Source organism: Carcharodon carcharias, chromosome 14 (genome assembly GCF_017639515.1).
Source record: "Carcharodon carcharias isolate sCarCar2 chromosome 14, sCarCar2.pri, whole genome shotgun sequence".
Lineage (NCBI taxonomy): Eukaryota > Metazoa > Chordata > Chondrichthyes > Lamniformes > Lamnidae > Carcharodon > Carcharodon carcharias.
In genome coordinates, this window is record NC_054480.1 from 97,779,385 (window position 1) to 97,805,123 (window position 25,739).

General features: G+C 43.8%; 1 protein-coding gene across 1 annotated transcript in view; it reads left to right on the forward strand.

Annotated features, from left to right (window-relative positions):
* The window catches only part of LOC121287557 (SAFB-like transcription modulator), a 103,127-nt gene that overhangs the window by 50,355 nt on the left and 27,033 nt on the right, over positions 1-25,739 (forward strand). Inside the window, exons 9-12 of the mRNA XM_041205488.1 lie at positions 6,436-6,563; positions 8,345-8,712; positions 21,666-21,808; positions 24,567-24,705. Coding sequence (XP_041061422.1) covers positions 6,436-6,563; positions 8,345-8,712; positions 21,666-21,808; positions 24,567-24,705 — 778 coding nt within the window. The remainder of the gene's footprint in view (positions 1-6,435; positions 6,564-8,344; positions 8,713-21,665; positions 21,809-24,566; positions 24,706-25,739) is intronic.

Here is a 25,739-nt window from a genome sequence, read left to right on the forward strand (position 1 = left end):
CATAAATCAACTTCATCTCTTCTGGTTCTTTGGTTCCTGGATTTGGTTGCCTCTTCTGTGCCATGCAGTCCAAGAGCCTCTTTAGTCAGTACCTCTCTATTGGCACTGTTTCTACCTGGTGGATACTGGTTGGATAACAGCAATTGTTCCGCCGGTACTGGTGGCCGGAGTGGGTTTTGGCCATTTCACAACATTTGTCCTCATGTCTGACATTGGTGGATAACTGGCCTGTTCCATTTGTCAAGACAGCAGGAGCTGATAGTGCACATCTGATTCAGTAAAATGAACAGGAAGAACCTGTTCCAAACTCTCATCCCTCCAAATCCAACTTCCTTTCCTTCTTCTCCCCTCCCTCCCTTCTTTCCTCTTCCCTCCCTAACTCCTTTCTTCCCTTCCCCTCTTTTTGAATGCCACCATATCACTCACCTTCAGGAAGAATAGTGAAGAGGTGGATCTGTGGGAGATACTCAGAGCTGGGAGAGGATAAATACAGTCTAGGGAGCATACCTACATCTCTCACCTTCTGGAAGAGGAGCAGAGAGGCGGACCTGCGAGAGAGAGATATGCATGGAGTGGGAGAGGAGTTTCCGAGAGTCCAGGGAGTGTGTTGAGTTTGAAAAAAAGACGAACAGTGACATCACAGGGAAGCCGTAAGTTGATTGTCTGGTAAGTAACTGCTTTTGGGGAAGGTGTGGAAATAGCTGGAAATTGGAAAAACATAAAGTTTTAAATAATCGTTAAATAGCTAAAGTGTGTTAAGTATTAGTTGGATTTATCAGTGCTATTAAGATTTATCACAGTTGTAAGGTTTATTAAGTTGAGACCAAGTAAAATAAAGTTAATGTAAGCGAAGTAAAGATAAGGCATGGCAGGCAGCTCATTCGCATTGAATGTGTGTCCTGTAGTATGTGGGAAGTTATGGACACTGCCTGTGCCCTAGACAGCTACATGTGCAGAAAGCATCAACAGCTGCAGAAGCTGGAGTTCCTGGTTTCGGAGCTGGGACAGCAGTTGGAGTCACTGGTGCATCCGCGAGGCTGAGAGCTACGTGGATAGCACTTTCAGAGAGGTGGTCACAACACAGGTTAGTGGCATGGAGGCAGTAAGGGAATGGGTGATGCACGGCAGCCCAAGAGAACCAGGCAGGTAGTGCAGGAGCCTGAGGTCCCTTTCGCTAATTGATTTTTTGTTTTGATGCTGGTGAAGGCATTGGTTCCTTGAGTGCAGTCAGAGCCAAATTCGTGGCACCACTGTCAGCTGAGCTGTACAGGAGGGGAGGAAGAAATGGGTAAGAGCAGTAGTGATAGGGGATTCGTTACTATGGGGAACAAACAGTAGCTTCTGCAGCCATAAACATGACTCCATGATGGTGTTGCCACCCTGGTTCCAGAGTCAAGGATGTTGCGGAGCGGCTGCAGGACATTGTTCTAGGGCAGGGTGAACAGCCAGAGGTAGTGGTCTGCATAAGTACAGTTGGGAAGGGAGAGGAGGTCCTGAAATTAGATTTCAGAGAGCTAGGAAGGAGATTCAAAAGCAGGACCTCTAAAGCAGTAATCTCAGGATAACGTCCAGTCTCACATGCTAGTGAGCATAGAAGTAGGAAAATTGAGCACGTGGCTGGAGAACTGGTGTAGGAGGGAGGGCATCAGATTTCTGAGGCATTGGGACCGAAATCCAAAATATCCTGATCACTAGTTGGCTCCTCAACGTACTGCTCCAGAAACCCATCTCGTACACATTCCATGAATTCATCCTCCTAAGCATTAGTGCTAAATAATAGTGCTAAAAGGAGTGACAGTAATCCAGAGACCCAGGTAACACTCTGGGGATGCGGGTTTGCATCCCACCACGGCAGATGGTGGAATTTGAATTCAATAAAAATCTGGAATTAAAAGCCCAATGATGACCATGGAACCATTGTCGCTTGTTGTAAAAACCCATCTGGTTCACTAATGTCCTTACCTGGTCTGCCCTACACGTGACACCAAACTCACAACAATGTGATTGACTCATGCCCTCTGAAATGGCCTAGCAAGCCACTAAGTTGTAACAAATTGCTATAAAGTCACAAAAAAGGAATGAAACTGGACGGACCACGCGGTATTGACCTAGGCACCGGAAAAGACAACAGCAATCTCAGAATGAAAACAAAAATACCTGGAAAAATTCAGCAGGTCTGACAGCATCTGCAAGAGAGGGATACAGTTGAGGTTCCGAGTCCGTATGACCCTTCATCAGAACTAAGAAATATAGAAATGCGATGAAATATAAGCTGGTAGAGGGGGGTGGGACAAGTAGAACTTGATAGAGGGCCAGCGATAGGTGGAGGCTAAGAAGAGACTGCCAAAGATGTCATAGACAAAAGGACAAAGGGGTGTTAACGGTGGTGTTATTATCTAAAGGATGTGCTAATGGGGACATTAAGGGTAGCAAGCAGGACAAGCTAGTGACAGATGGCCCTAGTGTGGGTGGGGTGGGGGGAAAGGATCGAAATGGGCTCAAAGGTGGAGATGAAACAATAGATCGCAATAAATTTAAAAATAGGTGAAAAAAGAAAAATATATTTATTTAAAAATTATAAATTATTGGGAAAAGGGGGATCAGAAAGGGGGTGAGGATGGAGGAGAGAGTTCATGATCTAAAATTGTTGAACTCAATATTAAGTCCGGAAGACTGTAAAGTGCCCAGTCGGAAGATGAGATGCTGTTCCTCCAGTTTGTGTTGAGCTTCACTGGAACATTGCAGCAGGCCAAGGACGTGGGCATGAGAGCAGAGTGGTGTGTTGAAATGGTCTGGGTCATGCTTGCAGACAGACCAAAGGTGTTCCGCAAAGCGGTCACCCAGTCTGCGTTTTGTCTCCAATGTAGAGGAGACCGCATTGGGAGCAGCAAATACAGTAAACTAAATTGAGGGAAGTGCAAGTGAAATGCTGCTTCACTTGAAAGGAGTGTTTGGGCCCTTGGACGGTGAGGAGGGGGGAAGTAAAGGGTCAGGTGTTGCACCTTCTGCAGTTGCATGGGAAGGTGCCATGGGAGGGGGTTGAGGAGGGGGTGATGGAGGAGTGGACCAGGGTGTCCCGGAGGGAACAATCCTTGTGGAAAGCCACCCGGCGGTGGGAGGGGTGGGGGGGGGGTGGCGGTGAAGCAATCTCAGCCTTGTCAACCATGCAAAGTCCTCCTGACTAACATATGGGGGAGAGCTGTCTCACAGACTAGTCAAGCAACAGCCTGACATAGTCATCCTCGTGGAATCATACCTCACAGATAATGTCCTAGATACCACCATCACCACACGGCACAGTGGTATAAAGTCAACATCGACCCCGGACCCCATGAAGACTCATCTGGTCAAACGTGGACAAGGAAACCTCCTGCTGATTACCATGTATTGCCCTCCTTCAGCTGATGAATCAGTGCTCCTCCATGTTGAACACCAATTAGAAGAACCACTAAGGGTGGCAAGGGCACAGAATGTACTCTGGGTGGGGGACTTCAATATCCATCAGCAAAAGTGGCTTGGTAGCACCACTACTGACCGAGCTGGCTGAGTCCTGCTAGACTGGGGCTGCGGCAGGTGGTGAGGGAACCAACAAGAGGGGAAAACATACTTGACCTCATTCTCACCAACCTGTCTGCTGCAGATGCATCTGCCCATGACAGTGTCAGTATGAGTGACAGTTGTTGTTGAGACAAAGTCCCGCCTTCACATTGAGGATATCCTCCATCGTGTTGTGCGGCACTACCACTGTGCTAAATGGGATAGATTTCAAACAGATCTAGCAACTTGAGACTGGGCATCCATGAGGCGTTGAGGGCCATCAGCAGCAGCAGAATTGTCCTCGAACACAATCTGTAACCTCATGGCCCAGCATATCTCCCACTGTACCATTACTATCAAGCCGGAATCAATGTGCAGGATTCATTCAAGTGCAGGAGGGCATGCCAGGAGCAGCAACAGGCATACCTAAAAATAAAGCGTCTACCTGGCAAAGCTTTTACACAAGACTACCGGTGTGCCATACAGCATAAGCAGCAAGGGATAAACAGGGTAAGCGATCCTACATCCAACGGATCAGATGTAAGATTTGCAGTCCTGCCACATCCAGTCTTAGACTGGATGTCTAGTGGTAGACAACTAAACAACTCACTGGAGGAGGAGGCTCCACAAATATCCCCATCCTCAATGATGATGGAGCCCAGCACATCAGTCAGAAGTTGTGAGTGATCCATCTCGGCCTTCTACAGAGGTCCCCAGCATCATAGATGTCAGTCTTCAGCCAATTCAATTCACCCCATGTGATATCAAGAAACGGCTGATACTGCAATGGCTATGGGCCCTGACAATATTCTGGCAATAGTACTGAAGACTTATGCTCGAGAACTTGCCGTGCCCCTAGCCAAGCTGTTCCAGTATAGCTACAACACTGGCATCTACCTGGCTATGTAGAAAGTTGCCCAAGTATGTCCTGTACACAAAAAGCAGGACAAATCAAACCCAGCCGATTACCGCCCCATCAGTCTACTCTCGATCGTCAGTAAAGTAATAGAAGGGGTCATCAATAGTGCTGTCAAGCAGCACTTGCTTAGCAATAACCTGCTCACTGACGCCCAGTTTGGTTTCCACCAGGGCCACTCAGCTCCCAATCTCATTACAGCCTTGATTCAAACATGGTAAAAAGAGCTGAACTCCCGAGGTGAGGTGAGAGTCACTGTCCTTGACATCAAGGCCACATTTGACAGAGTGTGGCACCAAGGATCCCTAGAAAAATTGGAGTCAATGGGAATCGGGAAAACGACAAGTAACCCACCTCCTGACTCCCCAAAGCCTGTCCACCACCTACAAGGCACAAGTCAGAAGTGTGATGGAATATTCCTCAGTTGCCTGGATGAGTGCAGCTCCCACAACACTCGAAGCTTGACACCGTCCAGGACGAAGCAGTCTGCTTGATTGGCACCACACTCTCTAAACATTCACTCCCTCCACCACCAATGCACAGTAGCAACAATGTGTACCATCTACAAGATGCATTTCAGAAATTCACCAAAGCTCCTTCGACAGCACCTTCCAAACCCACAACCACTACCATCTAGAAGGACAAGGGCAGCAGATAGATGGGAAAACCACCACCTGGAAGTTCCTCTCCAAGTCACTCACCATCCTGACTTGGAAATATACCACCGTTCCTTCACTGTCGCTGGGTCAAAATCCTGGAACTCCCTTCTTAACAGCACTGTGGGTGTACCTACACCACATGAACTGCAGCGGTTCAAGAAGGAAACTCACCACCACCACCTCAAGAGCAGCTAGGGATGGGCAATAAATGCTGGCCCAGCCAGCGAAGCCCACATCCCATGAATGAATTTTAAAAATTGTGAATAAATGTAAGTTACCCACTTTGTTAGGAAAAAAGAGAAAGGCAGAATATTTCTTAAATGATGAGAGGCTGGGAAGTGCAGGTGTCCAAAGGAACCCAGATGTCCTTGTTCATGGGTCACAAAAAGCTAACATGTAGGTGCAGCAAACAATTAGGAAGGCAAATGGTATGTTGACCTTCACCACAAGGAGATTTGAGCACAAGAGTAAAGATGTCTTACTGCAATTATTTAGAGCCTCCGTGAGATCTCAGCTGGAGTATTGTGCACAGTTTTGGTCCCCTTACCAAAGGAGGGATATACTTGCCATCGAAGGAGTGCAACGGAGGTTCACCAGATTAATCCTTGGGATGGCGGGATTGTTTTATGAGAAGACTAGGTCTGTAGAGTTTCAAAGAATGAGGAGTGACCTCATGAAACTTACAAAATTCTTACAGGGCGTGACAGGGCAGATGTAGATAAGATGTTTGCCCTGGCCCGTGAGTCTAAAATCAGGGGACTTAATCTTAGGATAAAGGATAGGCCATTTAAGACTGAGATGAGGAGGAATTTCTTCACTCAGAGGGTGATGAATCTTCAAAATTCTTTATGCCAGAGAGCTGTGGAAGCTTAATCATTTTGCATGTTCAAGACGGAAATTGATGAATTTCTGGAGACTGATGTCACAGGATATAGAGACAGAGTGCGGGAAAGTAGCATTGAGGTTGATGATTAGTCATGATCTAAATTAATGGCAGAGCAGGCTTGATGGGCAGAATGGCCTACTCCTGTTCCTATATATATCTAAATACCCTTCTGTTTTCCTGGAATGGCAGAAGCCATTTTTGTTTCTTTCCAGCTCAACCCCTCAGGAATTTCACCCTGTACCTTTCATGTCTGTTACACAGTACAATGTGTCACTGAATCAATGGCTCACGGAGGCTGAACAAATAAGTGGCTTATCTTAGAAGCTCAACACTTCCCATTAAACTTTTTTTTATTCTCCCTAACCAGATTAATTCTCTTATTGCATTTACAAAATCCCAGTAGCATGTGAGACTCATGAATTTTGACTTCACTTCAGGTCATCAATTCATGGGAAAAGCAATAACCAAAGCAACAGCCAAGAAGACTCCAGGAAACGGGAGAATGATGATAGGAAGGACAAACGCAGAGAAAAGGATGAACACAAATACAGATCTTCACATTCAAGTAAGGGATGTTGAGAGAAGCCTGTGGGAAGTGATGTTGGAGAGTATTGGATTAGTACATAATCGGGCGGCTTAGCTTTGAATCACTTACCAGGTGTAGGAATGTAAGCCTCCTGTCTGCTAGCTGTAAGGGTCCTAAATGGAATGAGCTTGAGAAATATTTGTCCCTGCCAAAATGACCATAAGTTAGCAACTAATTTGTTGTATAACACACAAAAGCTGCAAAGATGGTTGTAAGTTGGGAATGGAAATGCTGCACCAAATCATTTGGTGATGTTTTCTCCTGAGGTTGAGTTTAAAGTTAATTACTTGGGTGGATTAGAGGATGTGTTCCTCTCTATCTGGCCTTATGCCTTGCTTGGGTGCACATGGCATTAGGCATGGAAATGCTCCTCCCAAGCATTGAATATACCTGATGAGCCCGAATACACCAAAAATAAATCCAACTTATGAGTCGTACTGATTTGAGTTAGAGCAAGTGCTCCCTTTTTTTGGTCTACTTATATTCTAAATCTCAGCTCAGATATCAGGGTGATCAGGGTGTAAACTTCAATTAGTAATCAGGAAAGCACCCTTCTCACTTGTCATACCCTATCGAAGCCCAGCAGCTTTTCCAGACATCTATGTTCATGTTCTTCCTGTATGTGTTTTCCAGCCACTATCTAGTCAGCTGCACTCATGCAAAAAAAGATTTTGTAGCCCTAATTGATTCAGTGAAGGGGAAGTTATTGTGGAATGAATTAATAATTATTACATTCAAGCAACAGTCTACCAAAAGTGCAAGCCAAAGGGCAGCACCCACTGTTAAACTTGCCATTGCCTAATTAATGTCGATGGTATTTTGCCCTGTTTTGCTGGAAGTGCGAAAGGAAAATGGCAAGATGCTGGCTACAGGACATCAGAGATCCAATCAGATTGAAGGATTGTGAATTGACCAACTCAAGAGAGATTAAATGTAAATTAGAATAGTGAATTCAATATCAAATTAGATAGAGAGAAAAATAAAGAAAAGGAAATATTGGATTAAGAGAGGGAAAAAATAACAGTGTTAAAAGTGGACAACAATAAAATACAAGACAATAAACCTGCAGGTATCATGTGGTCAGAACATTATGTGAATCCATACTGTTGGCAGTCCTACTCCTCCAGTATATCAGTTACTGATGAGCTGCTTACAGATTCCTACCCACCCTCCAGGAACTTCAAACATTACCATCGGCAGCACACAGAAGAAGGGAGTTCCAGACAGAGGTCCACAAATTAATTGACCCCAATCAATTTGGTTGGGCACTCTGGCCCTACAGCAAACCCCCTCACTGTGTGCAGACTGCTGAAGTGGCAGCTCCCAGGATCAGGGTGCCCCTTCCTTGTTGGAAGAGGACCCCAGGATGGCAGTAAGCTATAAAAGTCAGTAAACAAACTGAAATCTCATCCCGCAGGTAGGGGTTCAGAACTCAGCATGATACACCGCAGGAGATGCAGCCAAACCAGAATATTTGGCTCTTCTGATTTGCTGTACATGCAGTGGCCATTTTGATAGTGAACATCTGCAAATAAATGACATTTGCAAGTCCCTCAAGTATCCCTGATTTACAGGTCCACTGCAGTTCTTTCCAGTCTTTGATTTTTTTAAAATCAGAGCTCTGTGTTACTGACAAAACCCTGCCTATTGCCATTATTTGCTCAAGCGAAATGAACAAGTGTTGTCACAATGTATACATATCAAAGAACACAACAGTGGTTTAGTGTTGTCTAAAAGGTGTTTTCTTTCTCTCTCTTTAGGAACCCAAAGTTCAGAGAGGAAGAGGACAGGGAGAGAGAGGAGTCGGAGCCCAGAGAGGCGGAGGAGGAGTCGGAGCTCGGAGAGGCGGAGGAGGAGTCGGAGCTCGGAGAGGCGGAGGAGGAGTCGGAGCTCGGAGAGGCGGAGGAGGAGTCGGAGCTCGGAGAGGCGGAGGAGGAGTCGGAGCTCGGAGAGGCGGAGGAGGAGTCGGAGCTCGGAGAGGCGGAGGAGGAGTCGGAGCTCGGAGAGGCGGAGGAGGAGTCGGAGCTCGGAGTGGCGGAGGAGGAGTCGGAGCTCGGAGAGGCGGAGGAGGAGGAGTAGAGAAAGGAGTCTCAGTTCAGAGAGATGGAAAAGTAAAGAAAGGAGGAGGGTAGGTTCATTGTTAGCATGAGTAATTCTTGCAACTAAACACAAAAGAGTTAGAGATTATGATGTGTGTTGGAATACCAGGCTGAAATTTATCCATATGATACTGTTGTCATTGCAGTTCTTGCAGACTGAAGCACGGATACTCACGTTAAGCTAATCCGAGAGGTTTAATAATTTCTAAAAGCTCTGATCTGTGTATTGCTTCTGTTCAAAATAATTAACTTGTAACAAAACAAAAGGGATGTGAATTGTCTGTAGAGTTTGTGCTACAGTCATCTGTTACTGTAACCCCATTTCTGTATAACATTGTTTGGTATCCAATTCAGGTTATTTTTTGAATGAGGTTTTTAAACCCAATCCCAAAATGAAATCAGTTTCATGGAATCAGTAATGTTGAATGTGCGATGAACCTGAATGAGAGAGATGGGAATTTTTTTCTTTCCTATGTGGGGAAAGTCTTACAAAGGCTTTTGAGAGCTACTTGAAAAGTGAACCAGTTTACTGTAAACCCCACAAAAACAATTGCTGAATTTTAATTGTTCTGTTTTTATAGACAGTTGTGAACATTTGCATTGGTTAAGCACTAGGAGTTAAGTTCATGAATTGATCCTTTTTTTAACTGGGGTGTGAAGCTGTAGAATATCCACTTTAAAAATATTTTATAAACTTGTTTTTTTCCTGGATTTACTGCTTGGAATGCCCTGCTGCTCGGACTGAAACTACCCACAGGTTCAGCACGTGATAATTGTCATCTTGTGCCTGTGGGTTCACAGTGTTACTGCTTCCCTCCTCACCCCGTATAGTGCGTTAGCTCATTTTTTTTTTCATGTAGTTTTGTAAATCCTGATCCTGAATCCTTGGTCCATCTTCTCCCTAAAAGACTCATGACCCCCTGATTTTGAAATTGCTTTTTCTGCGCTTGGTGTTTGGTAAATTTCACACTTGTGAATAGGTAATTAGCATTGGGGAATATTGTTTTAGACAAAAATTAAAGCTTGCTTTTATATGGTGCCTTTCATGACTACTGAACATCCCAAAAGAGTCAGTGAAGTTCTTTTGTAGTGTAATCACTATTGTAATGCAGGAAACATAGCTAATTTGTGCATATCAAACTCCCATGAACAGTAATGTGATAATGACCAGATAACTTGCTTTTTATGATGATTGAGGATTTAATATTGACTAGGGCACCAGGTAGACATCCCATCCTCTTTGATGATATGCCATGGGATCTTTCATGTCCATCTGAGAGGACAGACAACCTCGTTTTTTAACCTCATGTCTGAAAGACATCGTTATCTTGTCTTAGACAGTGATTGAAGATGGTGAAAGGTTCTTGAGTACTTGGGACTCTCCCTGAATGTTCACTTTTGAACCTAGACAATGAATGTTCACTGGGTATTCAACTGTGGAAGGAACATCACAATATTTGCCTGATTTTCCTGGACACTGCAAAAGCTATAGATCTCAACAACATTGCAGGTGTACTGCAGAACGAGTTATTTCTCTAGCCAAGTCATTCCAGTATGGCTACATTACTGATATCTACCCCACAATGTAGAAATTATCTGGCTATGTCCTTGTCATCAAAAGGCAAGACAAATCCACCCATCTTAATTACTTCCTTTCAGTGTACTCTTAACCATCAAGTGATGGAAGAATTTGCTGACTGTGATATCAGATGGCATTCTTTCACCAATAGCCCTCTCGTTAATGCCTCAGTTCTGTTTCCACCAGGACCACTGCGCTTGAGAATTCATTGCAGCATAGATACACGCTGAAATCCTGTGCCCTTTTTTATTCACTCATGGGATGTGGGCATCGCTGGCTAGGCCAGCATTCATTGCCCATCGCTAATTGCCATTGAGAAGGAGGTGGTGAGCTACCTTACTGAGCTGCTGCAGTCCATGTGGTGTAGGTACACCCACAGTGCTGTTAGGGAAAGAGTTCAAGGATTTTGACCCAGCAACAGTGAAGGAACGGTCATATATTTCTAAATCAGGAATGGTGTGTAGCTTGGAGGCGGATTTGCAAATGGTAGTGTCCCCATGCATTGCTGCCATTGTCCTTCTACATGGTAGCAGTCGTGGTTTTGGAATGTGCTGTCGAAGGAGCCTTGGTGAGTTCCTGCAGTGTAGATGGTACACACTGCTGCCACTGTACATTGGTGGTGGTAGAGGGAATGAATGTTTGTGGAAGAGTGCCAATCAAGTGGGCTGCTTTGTCCTGGATAGTGTCAAGCTTTTTGAGTGTTGTTGGAGTTGCACTCATCCAAGCAAACGGAGCGTATTCTATCACACAGCTGACTTGTGCCTTGTAGTTGGTGGACAAGCTTTGGGGAGACAGGAGGTGAGTTACTCGCCATAGGATTCCTAGCCTCTGACCTACTCTTGTAGCCACAGTATTTATATGGCTAGTCCAGTTCAGTTTCTGATCAAGGTTAACCCCCAGGATATTAATAGTGGGGGATTCAGTGATGGTAATGCCATTGAATGTCAAGAGACGATGATTAAATTATCTCCTGTTGGACATGGTCATTGCCTGGCACTTATGTTGTGCGAATGTTACTTGGTGGCATAGTGGTAATGTCACAGCACTAGGAATTCAGAGGCCAGGCTAATGCCCTGGGGACAGGGTTCAAATCCCACCATGGCAGCTGGTGGAATTTAAATGCATTGAATAAATCTGGAATTAAAATGCTAGTCTCTATAGTGAAACCATTGTTGATTGTCATAAAAATCCATCTGGTTCACTAATGTCCTCTGCTGTCCTTATCTAGTCTGGCCTACATGTGAATCCAAACCCACAACAATGTGGTTGACTCTTAAATGCTCTCGGAAATGGCCTAGCAAGCCGCTCAGTTGTATGAAACTGCTACAAAGCCTACAAAAAGGAATGAAATCAGCCAGATCATCATGTCCTGTTCCACTGACAGGACAGACTCACCAGAGGTGGCGGCATAGTGGTATACAGTCAGGAGGGAGTTGCCCTGGGAGTTCTGAACATCAACTCTGGATCCCATGAAGTCTCATGCATCAGGTTAAACATGGGCAAAGAAACCTCCTGCTGATTATCACCTAGCACCCCATCTCAGCTGATGAATCAGTATTCATCCGTATTGAGCACTACTTGGAGGAAGCACTGAGGGACTCGGGCACAGAATATACTCTGGATGGGGGACTTCAATGTTCTTTACCAGGAGTGGCTCAGTAGCACTGCTACTGACCGAGCTGGCCGCATCCTAAAAGACATAGCTGCTAGACTGGGTCTGCGGCAGGTCCTGAGGGTACCAGCAAGAGGGAAAACCTACATGCAGCTGCCCATGATTGTATTGGTAGGAGTTACTACCACATAGTCCTTGCGAGACGAAATCCAGTGTTCACATTGAGGATATCCTCCATCATGTTGTGTGGCATTACTGCCATGCTAAATGGGATCAGTTTCAAATAGATCTAGCAACTCAAAAATGGGCATCCATGAGGTACTCTGGGGCATCAGCAATAGCAGAATTATATTCATTCATAATCTGTAATCCCATAGCCCAGCATATCTTCCACTCTGCCATTACCATCAAACCGGGGGATCAATCCTGGTTTAGTGAACAGTGCATGAGGGCATGCCAGGAGCAGCAACAGGCATACTTAAAAATGAGGTGTCAACTTGGTGAAGCTACAACAGAAGCAGCATGCAATAGACAGAGCCAAGTGATCCTACAACCAGCAGATCAGATCTAAGCTCTGCAGTCCTGCCACGTCTGCCAAGTGATATCAAGAAAACACCTGACAATATTCTGGAAATAGTACTAAAGACTTGTGCTCCAGAACTTGCCACGCCCCTCGCCAAAGCTGTTCCAGTACAGCTACAACACTAGCATCTACCCAGCAATGTGGAAACCTGCCCAAGTATGTCCTGCCCCCAAAAAGCAGAACCAGTCAAACCCTGCCAATTACCACCCCATCAGTCCACTTTCGATCACCAGTAAAGTAATGGAAGGGATCATCAATCGTTCTATTGAGTGGCAGTTACTCAGCAATAACCTGCTCATTGATGGTCAGTTTGGGTTCCACCAGGGTCACTTAGCTGCTGAACTCAAGGTAGTGATTGCCCTTGACACCAAGGCAGCATTTGACCAAGTCTGACATCAGGGAGCCCCAGCTAAACTGGAGTCAATGGGAATCAGGGAGCAAACTCTCCTCTGGTTGGAGTCCTACCTAGCACAAAGGAAGATGGTTGTGGTTTTTGGAAGTCAATCATCTCAGTCCCAGGACATCAGTGCAGAAGTTCCTCAGGGTAGTGTTCCAGGTCTAACCATCTTCAGCTGCTTCATCAATGACCTTCACTCTACCATAAAGTCAGAAGTGGGGATGTTTGCTATTGATGTTCAGCATCATTCACAGCTCTTCATATACTGAAGCAATCCACGCTGAAATGCAGCAAGACCTGGACAACATTCAGGCTCGGGCTGATAAGTGGCAAGTAACATTTCGTGCCACACAAGTGCCAGACAATGATCATCTCAAAGAAGAAAGAATCCAATCATCTCCCCTTGACATTCACTAGTATTACCATCACTGAATTCCCCATTACCAACATCCTGGGGGTTACCATTGACCAGAAACTGAACTGGACTAGCCACATAAATTCTATGGCTACAAGAGCAGGTCAGTGGCTAGGAATCCTGTGGCAAGTAATTCACCCCCTGACTCCCCAAAGCCTGTCCACAATGCCCAAGTCAGGAGTGTAATGGAATGCTCTCCACTTGCCTGGATGAATGCAACTCCAACAACACTTAAGTTTGACACCATCCAGGACAAAGCAGCTCAATTCATTGGTACCCCATCCACCAACTTAACCATTCACTCTCTCCACCACCGGCGCACAGCGGCAACAGTATGTACCATCTACAAGATGCACTGCAGCAACTCACCAAGATTCCTTAGACAGTACCTTCCAAACCTGTGACCTCTACCATCAAGGGCAGCAGATGCATGAGAACACCACCACCTGCAAGTTCCACTCTAAGCCACACTTCACCTTGACGTGGAAATAAAGCGTCGTTCCTTCACTGTCCCTGGATCAAAATCCTGGAATTCCCACCCTAAAAGCACTGTGGGTGTACCTACAACACATGGACTGCAATGATCCAAGAAGGTGGCTCATTACCACCTTCTCAAGGGCAATTAGGGATGGTTAATAAAACTGCTGGCCTAGCCATCGAATATTGTGCCCTGTGAAAAGAATAAAAAATGTTAGGGCAGCTGACCAAAAGCTTGGGTGTAAAACTGCAGAAGAAAGCAGAGGGTAGTGCCGAACGATTGTTTTTAGGAGCGAAGGAAAGTCTACGTGCAGTTCCCCAGGTTTGGCACCTGGTCAATAATGTAAAAGCAAAATACTGTGGATGCTGGAAAGCTGAAACCAAAACATAAAATCTTTGAAAAACTCAGAAACAGAGTCAACACCTCGAGTCCTTATGACTCCCCACTGCTTTTCTTGATATGTATTAATGGCCTAGACTATGGTGTGCAGGGCACAATTTCAAAGTTTGCATGTGACACAAAACTTGGAAATATTGTGAACTGTAAGCAACAAAGTGAGAGGCTGCAATAGGACCCAGGCAGGCTGAAAGAATGGGTGGATATGTGACAAATGAAATTTAATACAAAGGTATGTGAAGTAATATGGTTTGGCAGGAAAGTCAGCCTAAAATCAAGGGCACGATTCTAAAGGGGGTACTGGAACAGAGAGACCTGAGAGATTATGTCCATAAATCGTTGAAGATTGGAAGGCATGAAAGTGGTTAAAAGGCATACCAGGTCCTGGGCTTTATAAGCAGATGCATAGAGTACAAAACCGAACTTCACACTTATACACGTTATACTGCATCTGTCATGTATTTGTACACTCACTGAACTTATCTAAATTGCCTTGAAATCTCTTTACATCCTCCTCACCACTTACATTTCCACCTAGTTTTATGTCGTCAGCAAACTTGGAAATATTACATTTGGTTCCCTCATCCAAATCATTGACATATATTGTGAATAGCTGGGGCACAAGCACTGATCCCTGCAGTACCCCTCTAGTCACCGCCTGTCACTCTGAAAAAGACCAATTTATTCCTACTCCCTGTTTGCTAACCAATTCTCAATCTTGCCAATATATTATCCTCAATTCTATGTGCTTTAATTTTGCACACGAACCTCTTATGTGGGACTTTATCAAAAGCTTTCTGAAAATCCAAATACACCACATCCACTGGTTCTCCCTTATCTATTCTACTAGTTACGTCCTCAAAACATTCCAGTAGGTTTGTCAATCATAATTTCTGTTTCCTAAATTCATATTTACTTTGTTTAATCCTGTTGATATTTTCTAAGTGCCCTGTTATCACATTGTTTATAATAGACTCCAGCGTTTCCCCCACTGCTGATATTGGGCTAACCGGTCTGTAATTCCCTATTTTCTCTCTCCCCTCCTTTTTTAAATAGTGGGGTTACATTTGCCACCCTCCAATCTGCCAGGACTACACCAGAATCTACAGAATTTTGGAAGATGACAACCAACAGATCCGCTATTTCCATGGCTACCTCCTTTAGTACCCTAGGGTGTAGATTATCAGGCCCTAGGGATTATCAGCCTTCAGTCCCATTAAGTTCTCCAGCGCTATTTCTTTTACTAATACTAATTTCCTTCAATTCCTCCTTCTCACTAGACCCTTCGCTCCCTAGCATTTCTGGGAAGACTATAGACCAGTTAGTTTAACGTTTGTCGTTGGGAAGTTGTTGGAATCCATTATTATGGAAGTAGTAATTGGCATTTGGAAAGTTCAAATGCAATCCATCAGAGTCAGCATGGTTTTATTTAGAGTAAATCATGTTTGACTAATTTGCCAGAGTTCTTTGAAGATGTGACAAGCAAGGCCATTGATAAGTTGCTGCACAAAAGATTAATACACAAGATAAGATCACACGGATTTGGGGTAATATATTAGCTTGGATAGAGGATTGGCTAACCAACAGAAAGCAGAGAGTCGGGATAAATGGGTCTTTTTCTGGATGGCAAGCTATAACTAATGGGGTGCCACAGGGTTCGGTCCTTGGGCCCCAACTATTTACAATCTATATCAATGACTTGGATTCAGGGATAGAAGGTACTATAGCTAAATTTGCAGATGACACCAAAATAGGCAGGAAAGTAAGTTGCAATGAAGAAACTTACAAATGGATTTGGACAGGTAAGGTGAATGGGCCAAAATTTTGGCAGATTGAGTGTAACGTGGATAAGTGAGAGGTTATCCATTTTTGTCGGAAGAATAAAAAGGCGCCTTATTATTTAAATGGAGAGAAACTTCAGAATGCTTCAGTGCAGAGGGATCTGGGTGTCCTCGTGCATGAATCGCTGAAAGCTAGTATGCAGGTATAGCAAGTAATAAGGGAAGTAAGTGGAAGCTTGGCATTTATTGCTAAAGGAATAGAGTATAAAAATAGGGAAGGGTTGTTGCAACTGTACAAGGCATTGGTGAGACCGCACCTGGAGTACTGTGCACAGTTTTGGTCCCCTTACTTGAGGAAGGATGTAGTTGCATTGGAGGCGGCTCAGAGGAGGTTCACTAGATTGATTCCAGAGATGCGGGGCTTGTCTTATGAAGAGAGATTGAGCAGCTTAGGCCTATACTTGCTAGAGTTTAGAAGGATGAAAAGAGATCTAATTGAGGTATATAAGATGCTAAAGGGTATAGACAAAGTAGACGTGGAGTGGATGTTTCCACTTGTGGGGCATTCTAGAACAAGAGGCCATAGTTTTAGGCTAAGGGGTGGTAGATTTAAGTCAGAGATGAGGAGGAATTACTTTTCTCAAAGGGTCTTGAATCTGTGGAATTCACTACCTCAGAGTGCAGTGGATGCCAGGACACTGAATAAACTTGAGGAGGAGATAGACAGATTTTTAATTAGTAACGGGTTGAAAGGTTATGGGGAGAGGGCGGGAAATTGGAGTTGAGGCCAAAATGAGGTCAGCCATGATCGTATTGAATGGCAGGGCAGGCACAAGGGGCTGAATTGCCTACTCCTCCTAGCTCTTAAGTAAGTTATTTGTGTCTTCGTCCATGAAGAAAGAACAAAAGTAATTGTTTAATTGCTTTGCCGTTTCCTTGTTCTCCATTATAAATTCTCCCATTTCAAACTGTAAGGGACCCACATTTGTCTTCACTAATCTTTTTCTTTTTACATGCTTATAGAAGCTTTTACAAACATATGAAATAGGAGCAGAAGTAGGCCATTCGCCCCCTCAAGCCTGCTCCGCCATTCATTAAGGTCATGGCTGATCTCTTTGTGCTTTGAATTCCACATTCCCATCTACCCCCTGCCATAACTTTATGTTGTTAGGCAAGGGGATCAATCTACCTCCGCCTTAAAAAAAATTCAGTGATCCTGCCTCCACCACCTTTGGAGGCACAGAATTCCCAAGTCGCACAACCCTCAGAGAAAAAAAATTCTCCTCATCTCTGTCTTAAAAGGGCAACCCCTAATTTTAAATCAGTGCCCCCAGTTCTGGACTTACCCAGTAGAGGAAACTTCCTTTCTACACCCACTTTGTCAGTACCATTCAAGATCTTATATACTTCAACCAAGTCACCCATCACTCTTCTAAACTCTAGTGGAAACAAGTCCAGTCTGCCTAACGTTTCCTCATGAGACAACTTGCTCATTCCAGGTGTCAAACTAGTAAACCTCCTCTGAAACACCTCCAACACGTTAACATCCATCCTTAAATAAGGAGACAAAAACTGCACGCATTATTCAAGATGCAGCCTCATCAGTGCCGTGTGACTGAAGCATAGTGTCCTTACTTTTATGTTCAATTCCTCTCATAATAAAGGATAGCATTCCATTAGCCTTCTTGATTAGCCTTATCTGAGGAAGGATGTTCTTGTTATAGAGGGAGTGCAGCAAAGGTTTACCAGACTGATTCCTGGAATGGCGGAACTGACATGTGAAAAGAGATTGAGTCGGTTAGGATTATATTCGCTGGAGTTCAGTGAAGAATGAGAGGGGGATCTCATAGAAACCTATAAAATTCTAACAGGGCTAAACAGGGTAGATGCAGGAAGGATGTTCCCGATGGTGGCGGAGTCCAGAACCAGGGGTCACAGTCTAAGGATACGGGGTAGACTGAGATGAGGAGAAATTTCTTCACACAAGAGTGGTGGGCCTGTGGAATTCGCTACCACAGAAAGTAATTGAGGCCAAAACATTGTATGGTTTCAAGAAGGAGTTAGATATAGCTCTTGGGGCAAAAAGGATCAAAGGATATGGGGAGAAAGCGGGAGCAGGCTATTGAGTTGGATGATCAGCCATGATCATTATGAATAGTGGAGCAGGCTCAAAGGGCCGAATGTCCTACTCCTACCCCTATTTTCTATGCTTCTATTACATGCTGTTCCTTCATGCTAACTTTTTGTGACTCACGCACAAGAACACCTAGATCCCTTGGAATTCTGCTGTCGTTCTCTGTTTATGTATTACTTTGCTTTTTTGTTCTTCCTGCCAAAGTGAACAACTTCACATTTTCCCACATTATACTGCACCTGCCATATTTTTGCCCACTCATTCAACCTATCTATTTCCATCTGCAACCTCTTTATGCCCTCTTCACAACATACTTTCCTACCTATCTTTGTCTTATATATCATTTTTAGCTATCATAAATTTAGCTATCATGCCTTCACTCCCCTCAGCTAGGTCATTGATATAAATTGTAAAAAGTTGAGGATTCAGCCCCAGCGCAAACCCCTGCGGGACTCCACTCGCCACATCTTGCCAATCAGAAAAGAACCAGTTATGCATACTCTGTTTTTGCCAATGAGCCAATCTTCTATCCATGCTAATATATTACCCCCTGCACCATGAACTTTTACTTTCTGCATTAACCTTTGATCAACCTTATCAAACACTTTCTGGAAATCCGAGTACAGCACGTATACAGGCCCCCCTTTATCCACAGTGCACGTTACTCCTTTAAAGAGCTCTAATAAATTGGTTAAACATGATTTCCCTTTCAATAAAACCATGCTGGCTCTTCCCGATTACCTTGAGTTTCTCTGTGACCAGATAATACCACCTCAATGAACAGTTCTAACATTTTCCCCATGACAGACATCAACCTAACTGGCCTGTTTTCTGCCTCCCTCCCTTCTTGAATAGAGGGGTTATATTTGCTATTTTCCAGCCTGATTTGCTACTTTCCAGAATCTAGGGAATTTTGGAAAATTAATACCAACTCAATTACTACCTCATGAGCCACCTCTTTTAAGACCCATCAGGACCCAGAAACTTAACAGCCCGCAGCTCCATCAGTTTGCTCAGTACTACTTCCCTTGTGATTGTAATTTCACCAAGTTTCCTTCTTCCTTCCGCCTCCTGATTACAGCTGTACTGGAATGTTTTTTGTATTCTCTATAGTGAAGACAGAAGCAAAATATTTGTTAATTTCATCCACTATTTCCTTATTAACTCCCCATTGTCACTCTCTAGAGGACCAACACTCACTTTAGCTGTTCTTTTTCTGTTTAAATAACTGTCTCTCAATACCCTCAATACTCCTGCTGTCTGCTTTTATGCTTCTAGCTAGCTTCCTCTCATAGTCCAATTTCTTACTTCTAATAAACCGTTTAGTCATTCTCTGTCATTCTTTATTTTCTGACCAATCATCTGACCTGCTACTGATCTTTGCTCAGTTAAATGCTTTTTCCTTAAGTTTGATGCTTTCATGGAGTCATAGAGGTCGACAGCACAGAAAAAGGCCCTTCGGCCCATCAAGTTTCCTTTGTTTAGATTTATCACCATAGTTTCGGATTGGACTACTTCACTTTCCATCCTAGTGAAGAATTCTATCATGTTATGGTGACTCTTTCCTAAAGGAACAACAAGATTATTAATTAACCCCTTCTCATTGCACAATACCAAATGTAGAATAGTCTGTTCCCTAGTTGGTTGGCAAGTTGACTCTGGCTGAGGCATTGCTCACTTACCTGGACCATCTTCATAAAAATTTTGGCTACTGGAGCAGGTCAATGCTGGGTATTTTCAGGGTCACCTCCTGACTCCAAAGCCTCTCCACCGTCTACAAGGCACATCAGGAGTTTGGTTTACTCCCCACTTGCAAGACACAGTGCAGCTCCAACAATACGCCAATTCCCAGCTTTAAAACCACTGCCTCCATGCTGTCTAAGATGTTATCTTAATTATGCTAATTAGCATGGGCATACTCTGTGATGAATGAGCATGGGTTGTGATGACTTGTTCAGTCTCTGCTCCCAATATGTCCTTACTACTCTATTTGAGATGCTGCACTAAGTTCAAATGTAGCTGTGAAGTGCCACAATACTTTGGGAATGCCCTTAATTTGAAGCCAGCTATCTCAGTTGTCAGCTATGGCTCAGTGGATAGCAGCTCTGAGTTGGAAGGTCATAGGTTCAGGTCCCGCTCCAAGAAATTGAGAACGGGATTTAGGCTGGCGTTTCAGCACAGTACTTAGGGAGTGCTGCACTTTTAGATGTGCTGTTTTCGCCTTAGACATTAAACCCATGTCCATTTCCCCTCTCAAGTGCCCACAAGAGATCTTGTGGCATTATTTTGTGCCACGCAAGTATTGAGCAATGATCATCTCTAACAAAAAAAGAATCCCCTTGACATTTAACACATTAACATCACTGAATCCCCTACCATCAATGCCCTGGGGGGTTACCATTGACCAGAAATTTAACTGAACCAACCACAAAACTACTGTAGCTACAAGAGCATGATAGAGGCTAGCAATGCTATAGTGACTGACTCACCTTTTGATTTCCCAAAGCCTGTCCACTATCTACAAGGCATAAGTCAGGAGTGTAATGGCTGGATGAGTGCAGCCCCAATAACAATTAGGAAGCTCGATATATGCAAAGCAAAGCAGTCCTCTTGATTGGCAATGCATCCACCACCTTAAACACTCACACTCTCCACCACTGATGCCCAGTGGCAGCAGCGTGTACCATCTATAAGATGCACTGCAGCAACTCACCAATGCACCTTCAACAACATCTTCCAAGCCCACAACCTCTACCACCTAGAAGGACAACAGCAGTAGATGCATGGGAACACCAGCACCTGAAAGTTCCCCTCCAGCCATACACCATCCTGACCTGGGACTATATTGCTGTTCCTTCAGTATCGTTGAGTCAAATAAACTTCCTTAACAGTACTGTGGGTGTAGCTACACCACATGGACTGCAGCGGTTCAAGAAGGCAGCTCACCACTATCATCTGAAGGGCAATTAGAGATGAGCAGTAAATGCTGGTCAAGAGTGAATTTACAATAGGACAAGAGTGTTCTTCCCAATTTGTAAGTCAGCCTCATTACAAACGGTTGATCTCGCCATTACTACGTTGCTGCTTGTGGGACCTTCAGTGCACAAATTAGCTACTGCATTTTCTACATTACAATATGACTGCACTTCAAAAGTACTTAATTGATTGTAAAGTGCTTTAGGGCATGATGAGATGATAAGAGTTGCTATGGAAGAGTTAGCCTTTTGTTCATGGTAGTTACTTTAGGTGAATTAATAAGGATGGTGTCGTACCCAGTGGTACTTCTGTAATGTCTCCTTCTTTTGTAAGTTTGCAGTTTTTCTGATATTCCATGCCTTGATTCGCTTTTCTCTGCCTTTCTTTATAGTCTATGTTCCTGTGATCCCTTATTGTATGCTTTTGTTTAGAATTTTAGCTGAGCAGCTTGAGGTGGGAGGGTGGGGAAGATCCATCATCATACGCAGAATGAATGGCCTGCCCACCTTCTGTGTCTTTACAGTTTTGTTAGGCAACTAGTTGGGAACAAACAATGCGCATGATGCTCTATTGAGTCTGCAGGGTCCTAAAACTACCAATGTTCCATTATTTTCTTGCTGTGGAAAAGCAGACTTCAAGATCCAGGAGTCAACACAGAAGACCTCCCAGCAAAAATAGGTCAAGAGATGTATCCACAGAGAAAACTCACGAGTCGAAAGAGCAACCATGGCAGTTGGATCCCAAGGAAGCATTATGGGCTGTTGAAAGACGCAGGTTAGTGTACTGAATCCAGGTTGCATTTGAGACTTATAACGACACTACAGTTTTGTACCATAGATTGAAGACATATAACTTCTACAGAGAACAAAATACTGACTATGTTGGAAATCTGAAACACTGAGCAAGTCAGACAGATACTGACACTGAATGTTTCTATTGTATTATTTTTGTTGCATGTAATATCTACCATGGATACTTAAAATCAAGGGGATGCTCATTTTATTCCTTTGTTGTTCAGGTTACACAGGGAAATATTTAAACAAAACTTCTTAAGCAGGAATCGACTTATTCTGACTACCGACCATATCTGTTAGAGTTGTGCCAGATTCCTTAGATGAAACTGACACTGGAGGTGGGAGGGAAAAAGTACTGTCTCCATCATAAAAAAACTAAGAGAAGATGCAAGCTGCAGTAGTTGCAGATCTGATATTTGATCACAATCGTATAACAATATTAAGCTATAAATATCAAGCTTGAAAATCAAGTTTATTAAAATACTTTCATGTTGCTTGTGTATCTAGTTTTAATGCAAAGAAAATTCAAGGCTTCTCCCCTGCCCTCCAGTAAACATCTACTGACATCACTGTCTCAAGTAATTGTCAATCTCCTTGGAACAATATTGTTTAATGCCGACATCATGAGCTCTTCACTATGTGATGTGGTTTAATACATTGGCCCGAGTGTCCTGTGGACCCTCTGGTTGTCTTACAGTGTCTTTGCTCCCCGGGGTTGCTTTTCAAGGATGAGAGAGGTTTTAAACCTTTGAAATTTGACTTTTTAAAGAGAACCTTGCTATGAAAGACTGGAATGTTGATGGGTAAAGCAAGCTCTTTCCTCCTCCTCATGCTGATCTAGGTTTTTTAACCTTCGGGACAGGGGTAGATTTTTTTTATTAATTTACGGAATGTGGGCATTGCTGGCTAGGCCAGCGTTTATTGCCCATCCCTCATTGCGCTTGAGAAGGTGGTGGTGAGCTGCCGCCTTGAACCGTTGCAGCCCATGTAGTACAGGTAAATCTATCGTGCTGTTAGGGAGGGTTTTCCAGGATTTTGACCCAGTGACAGTGAAGGAATGGCGATATATTTCCAAGTCAGGATGGTGAGTGACTTGGAACTTCTGGGTGGTGGTGTTCCCATGTATCTGCTGTCTTCTAGATGGTAGTAGTCATGGGCCTGGAAGGTACTGAGGTGAATTTTGGCAGTGCATCTTGTAGATGGTACACACTGCTGCCACTGTTCATCGGCAGTGGAGGGAATGAATGTATGTGGAATGGGTGCCAGTAAAGTGGGACTGTTTTCTCCTGGATAGTGTTGAGCTTCTTGAGTGTTTTTAGAGCTGCAATCATCTAGGCAAGCGGAGAGTATTCCATCACACTCCTGACTTGTGCCTTACAGGTGGTGGACAGGCTTTGGGGAGTCAGGAGGTGAGTTACTTGCTACCAGATTCCATGCCCCTGACCTGCTCTGGTAGCCACAGTATTTATACGGCTAGTCTAGTTCAGTTTCTGGTCAATGGTAACCCCCAGGATGTTGATAGCGGGGGATTCAGCAATGGTAATGCCATTGAATGTCAAGCGACAATGGTTAGATTCTACCTTGTTGGAGCTGGTCAATGCCTGACACTTGTGTGGTGCGAATGTTACTTGCCACTTGTCAGCCCAAGCCTGGATATTGTCCAGCCCTTGCTGCATTTGGACTACTTGTGTCTGAGGAGTTGCAAATGGTGCTGAACATTGTGCAATCATTAGCAAACATCCCTGCTTCCGACCTTATGGTGGAATGGGGAGGCAGTGGTGTAGTGCTATTGTCACTGGACTAATATTCCAGAGACCCAGGGCACTGCCGGGTTCGAATCCCACCACGGCAGATGGTGAAATTTGAATCAATAAAAATTTGGATTATGACCACAAAACCATTGTTGATTGTCATAAAAGCCCCATCCATTAGGGAAAGAAATGCTGCCCTTACCTGGCCTGGCCTACATGTGACTCCAGACCCACAGTAATGTGGTTGACTCTTAAATGCCCTCTAAACAAGGGCAATTAGGGATGGGCAATAAATGCTAGCCTAGCCAGCAATGCCCATATGTCATGAGCAAATAAATCCCAAGCTGAAGATTTCATTTTGCTGCTTATCTCCTTTCCTGACATCTGCTAATTGTTTTGGTTTCTTGTTATAAATCATGGGGAGCCTGTTACCTTGCCAAAGTTGCTACCAGGCTTTGATCTTCATCATTGAACATTAGTGTCCTACTCTACTACAGGATATATAACATCTAACGTCGTGCCTCACCTGCCCTTGCCCTATTCGTAGCAGGGATTGCTGGATGGTGATCAGCCAAGTTTTTGTGCCTGATTTCTCTCTCTTCAGTTCACCTGCCTGAGATTGTTCACTCTGCACAGGCCAGATACCAAAAATTTCCCAGCCTTGTGTGACAGAGACGCAGACAATGTTCTTTAAAGTGAAAGTACTTCTTCCACTGTTCCTCCCACCACCCAGAATAATGTAAATTACATCACCAGAGCCATTTTTACTGATATTTTGAGTTTACATTCTGTATTGCCTCCAATTTTCTCATGAAGATTGTAAATCTCTAGCCTTGAGCTATTTTAAGTGTCTTATTTTTAGGGTTATGTTGATCCTTCTTTTATTCATTTTTAATTCACACAAAAAGGTTGAATATGACTTGTGTTTGTGGAAACGTTGCTTCTAGGTATCTGATCCTGAAGTGTTGAATTTCTGTTTTCCACTAGAGAGCGTGAGATATGGGAAGAGGAAGCCAGAGAGTTACTGGAAAGGGATCTAGAGCGATTGCAGCTTGAGAGGATGTGTCTCGAAAGAGGGAGATTGGATGAATCAGTTCTGAAAAGGCAAAGGTTATTATTAGAGGAGGTAAGGAGAAGGAATACAGATGGAAATCTGAAAATGCCCTATCACTAATTCTGTTGTTAATTTGTCTTTTCTGGGTCTGTTGACCTTTCAGCTCCTTTCATGCAGGTCTTAATTTCTGCAATGAACAGACTACTATGGTCACTGAGAAGATGTTGGTGTCAAACGTGTTGTGCTCTCCCAGTTCCACTTTTAATATGTATATCTTAATTGGCTGAGAGGTTGGATAATTAACTAACCTTAATTTTGGGTTACCTTTGTTTTTAGTGCTTTCTGGAATTAGCACGAACTCTCTCAAAGTTTAGTTTACCACTGTCGGAATGCAATCAGGTCATGCACCATTAATTTTTCTTCTGCTTGGTTGAAAATCTAGAACATTTTTCTTTTTTTTTCAGTCAAGAGATGAATTTCCTGGTGCATCAAATTAACTAAATTCAATCTTTAGACCATAAGACACATGAGCAGAAGTAGGCCATTCGGTCCATCGAGTCTGTTCCACCATTCAATGAGATCATGGCTGATCTGATAATCCTCAACTCCACTTTTCGCCATAACCCTTGATTCCCTTACTGATTAAAAATCTGTCTATCTCAGTGATCTGAGTCAGAAGGCACATGGTTCAAATGGTAATCCAGATAGCCCTGGCAAGTGGAGATCTGGCTCTCAATTCTTGAGTAACAATCCGAATCAGGCCCATAAAACAATCCCACTCTATTGCCTGGCATAAAGGTGGTTCCAGCATGGAAGAAGCATTTCTGTCACAGATTGCTAATCAGCCTGTGAAGGAAATCAGCCATACTTTACACTAAACTGTATGGGAATAGTGTGAAGGTACAAAAACAGAAACAACCTCCTACCCTCTGGTAAGGAGGAAAAACAGAGCATGTTATTGATAACTGTAGGTGTGAATGTTGGTGAGGACTGGTCAGACTTGGCTGTGATACATTCCTCACGCTTGCCAGCCAGGTTTGTGTGTGAAGAGCAGTCACTTGAGCAATATACTGGAAGGTGGCACGTGCCTTTGGATGTCTACTCTA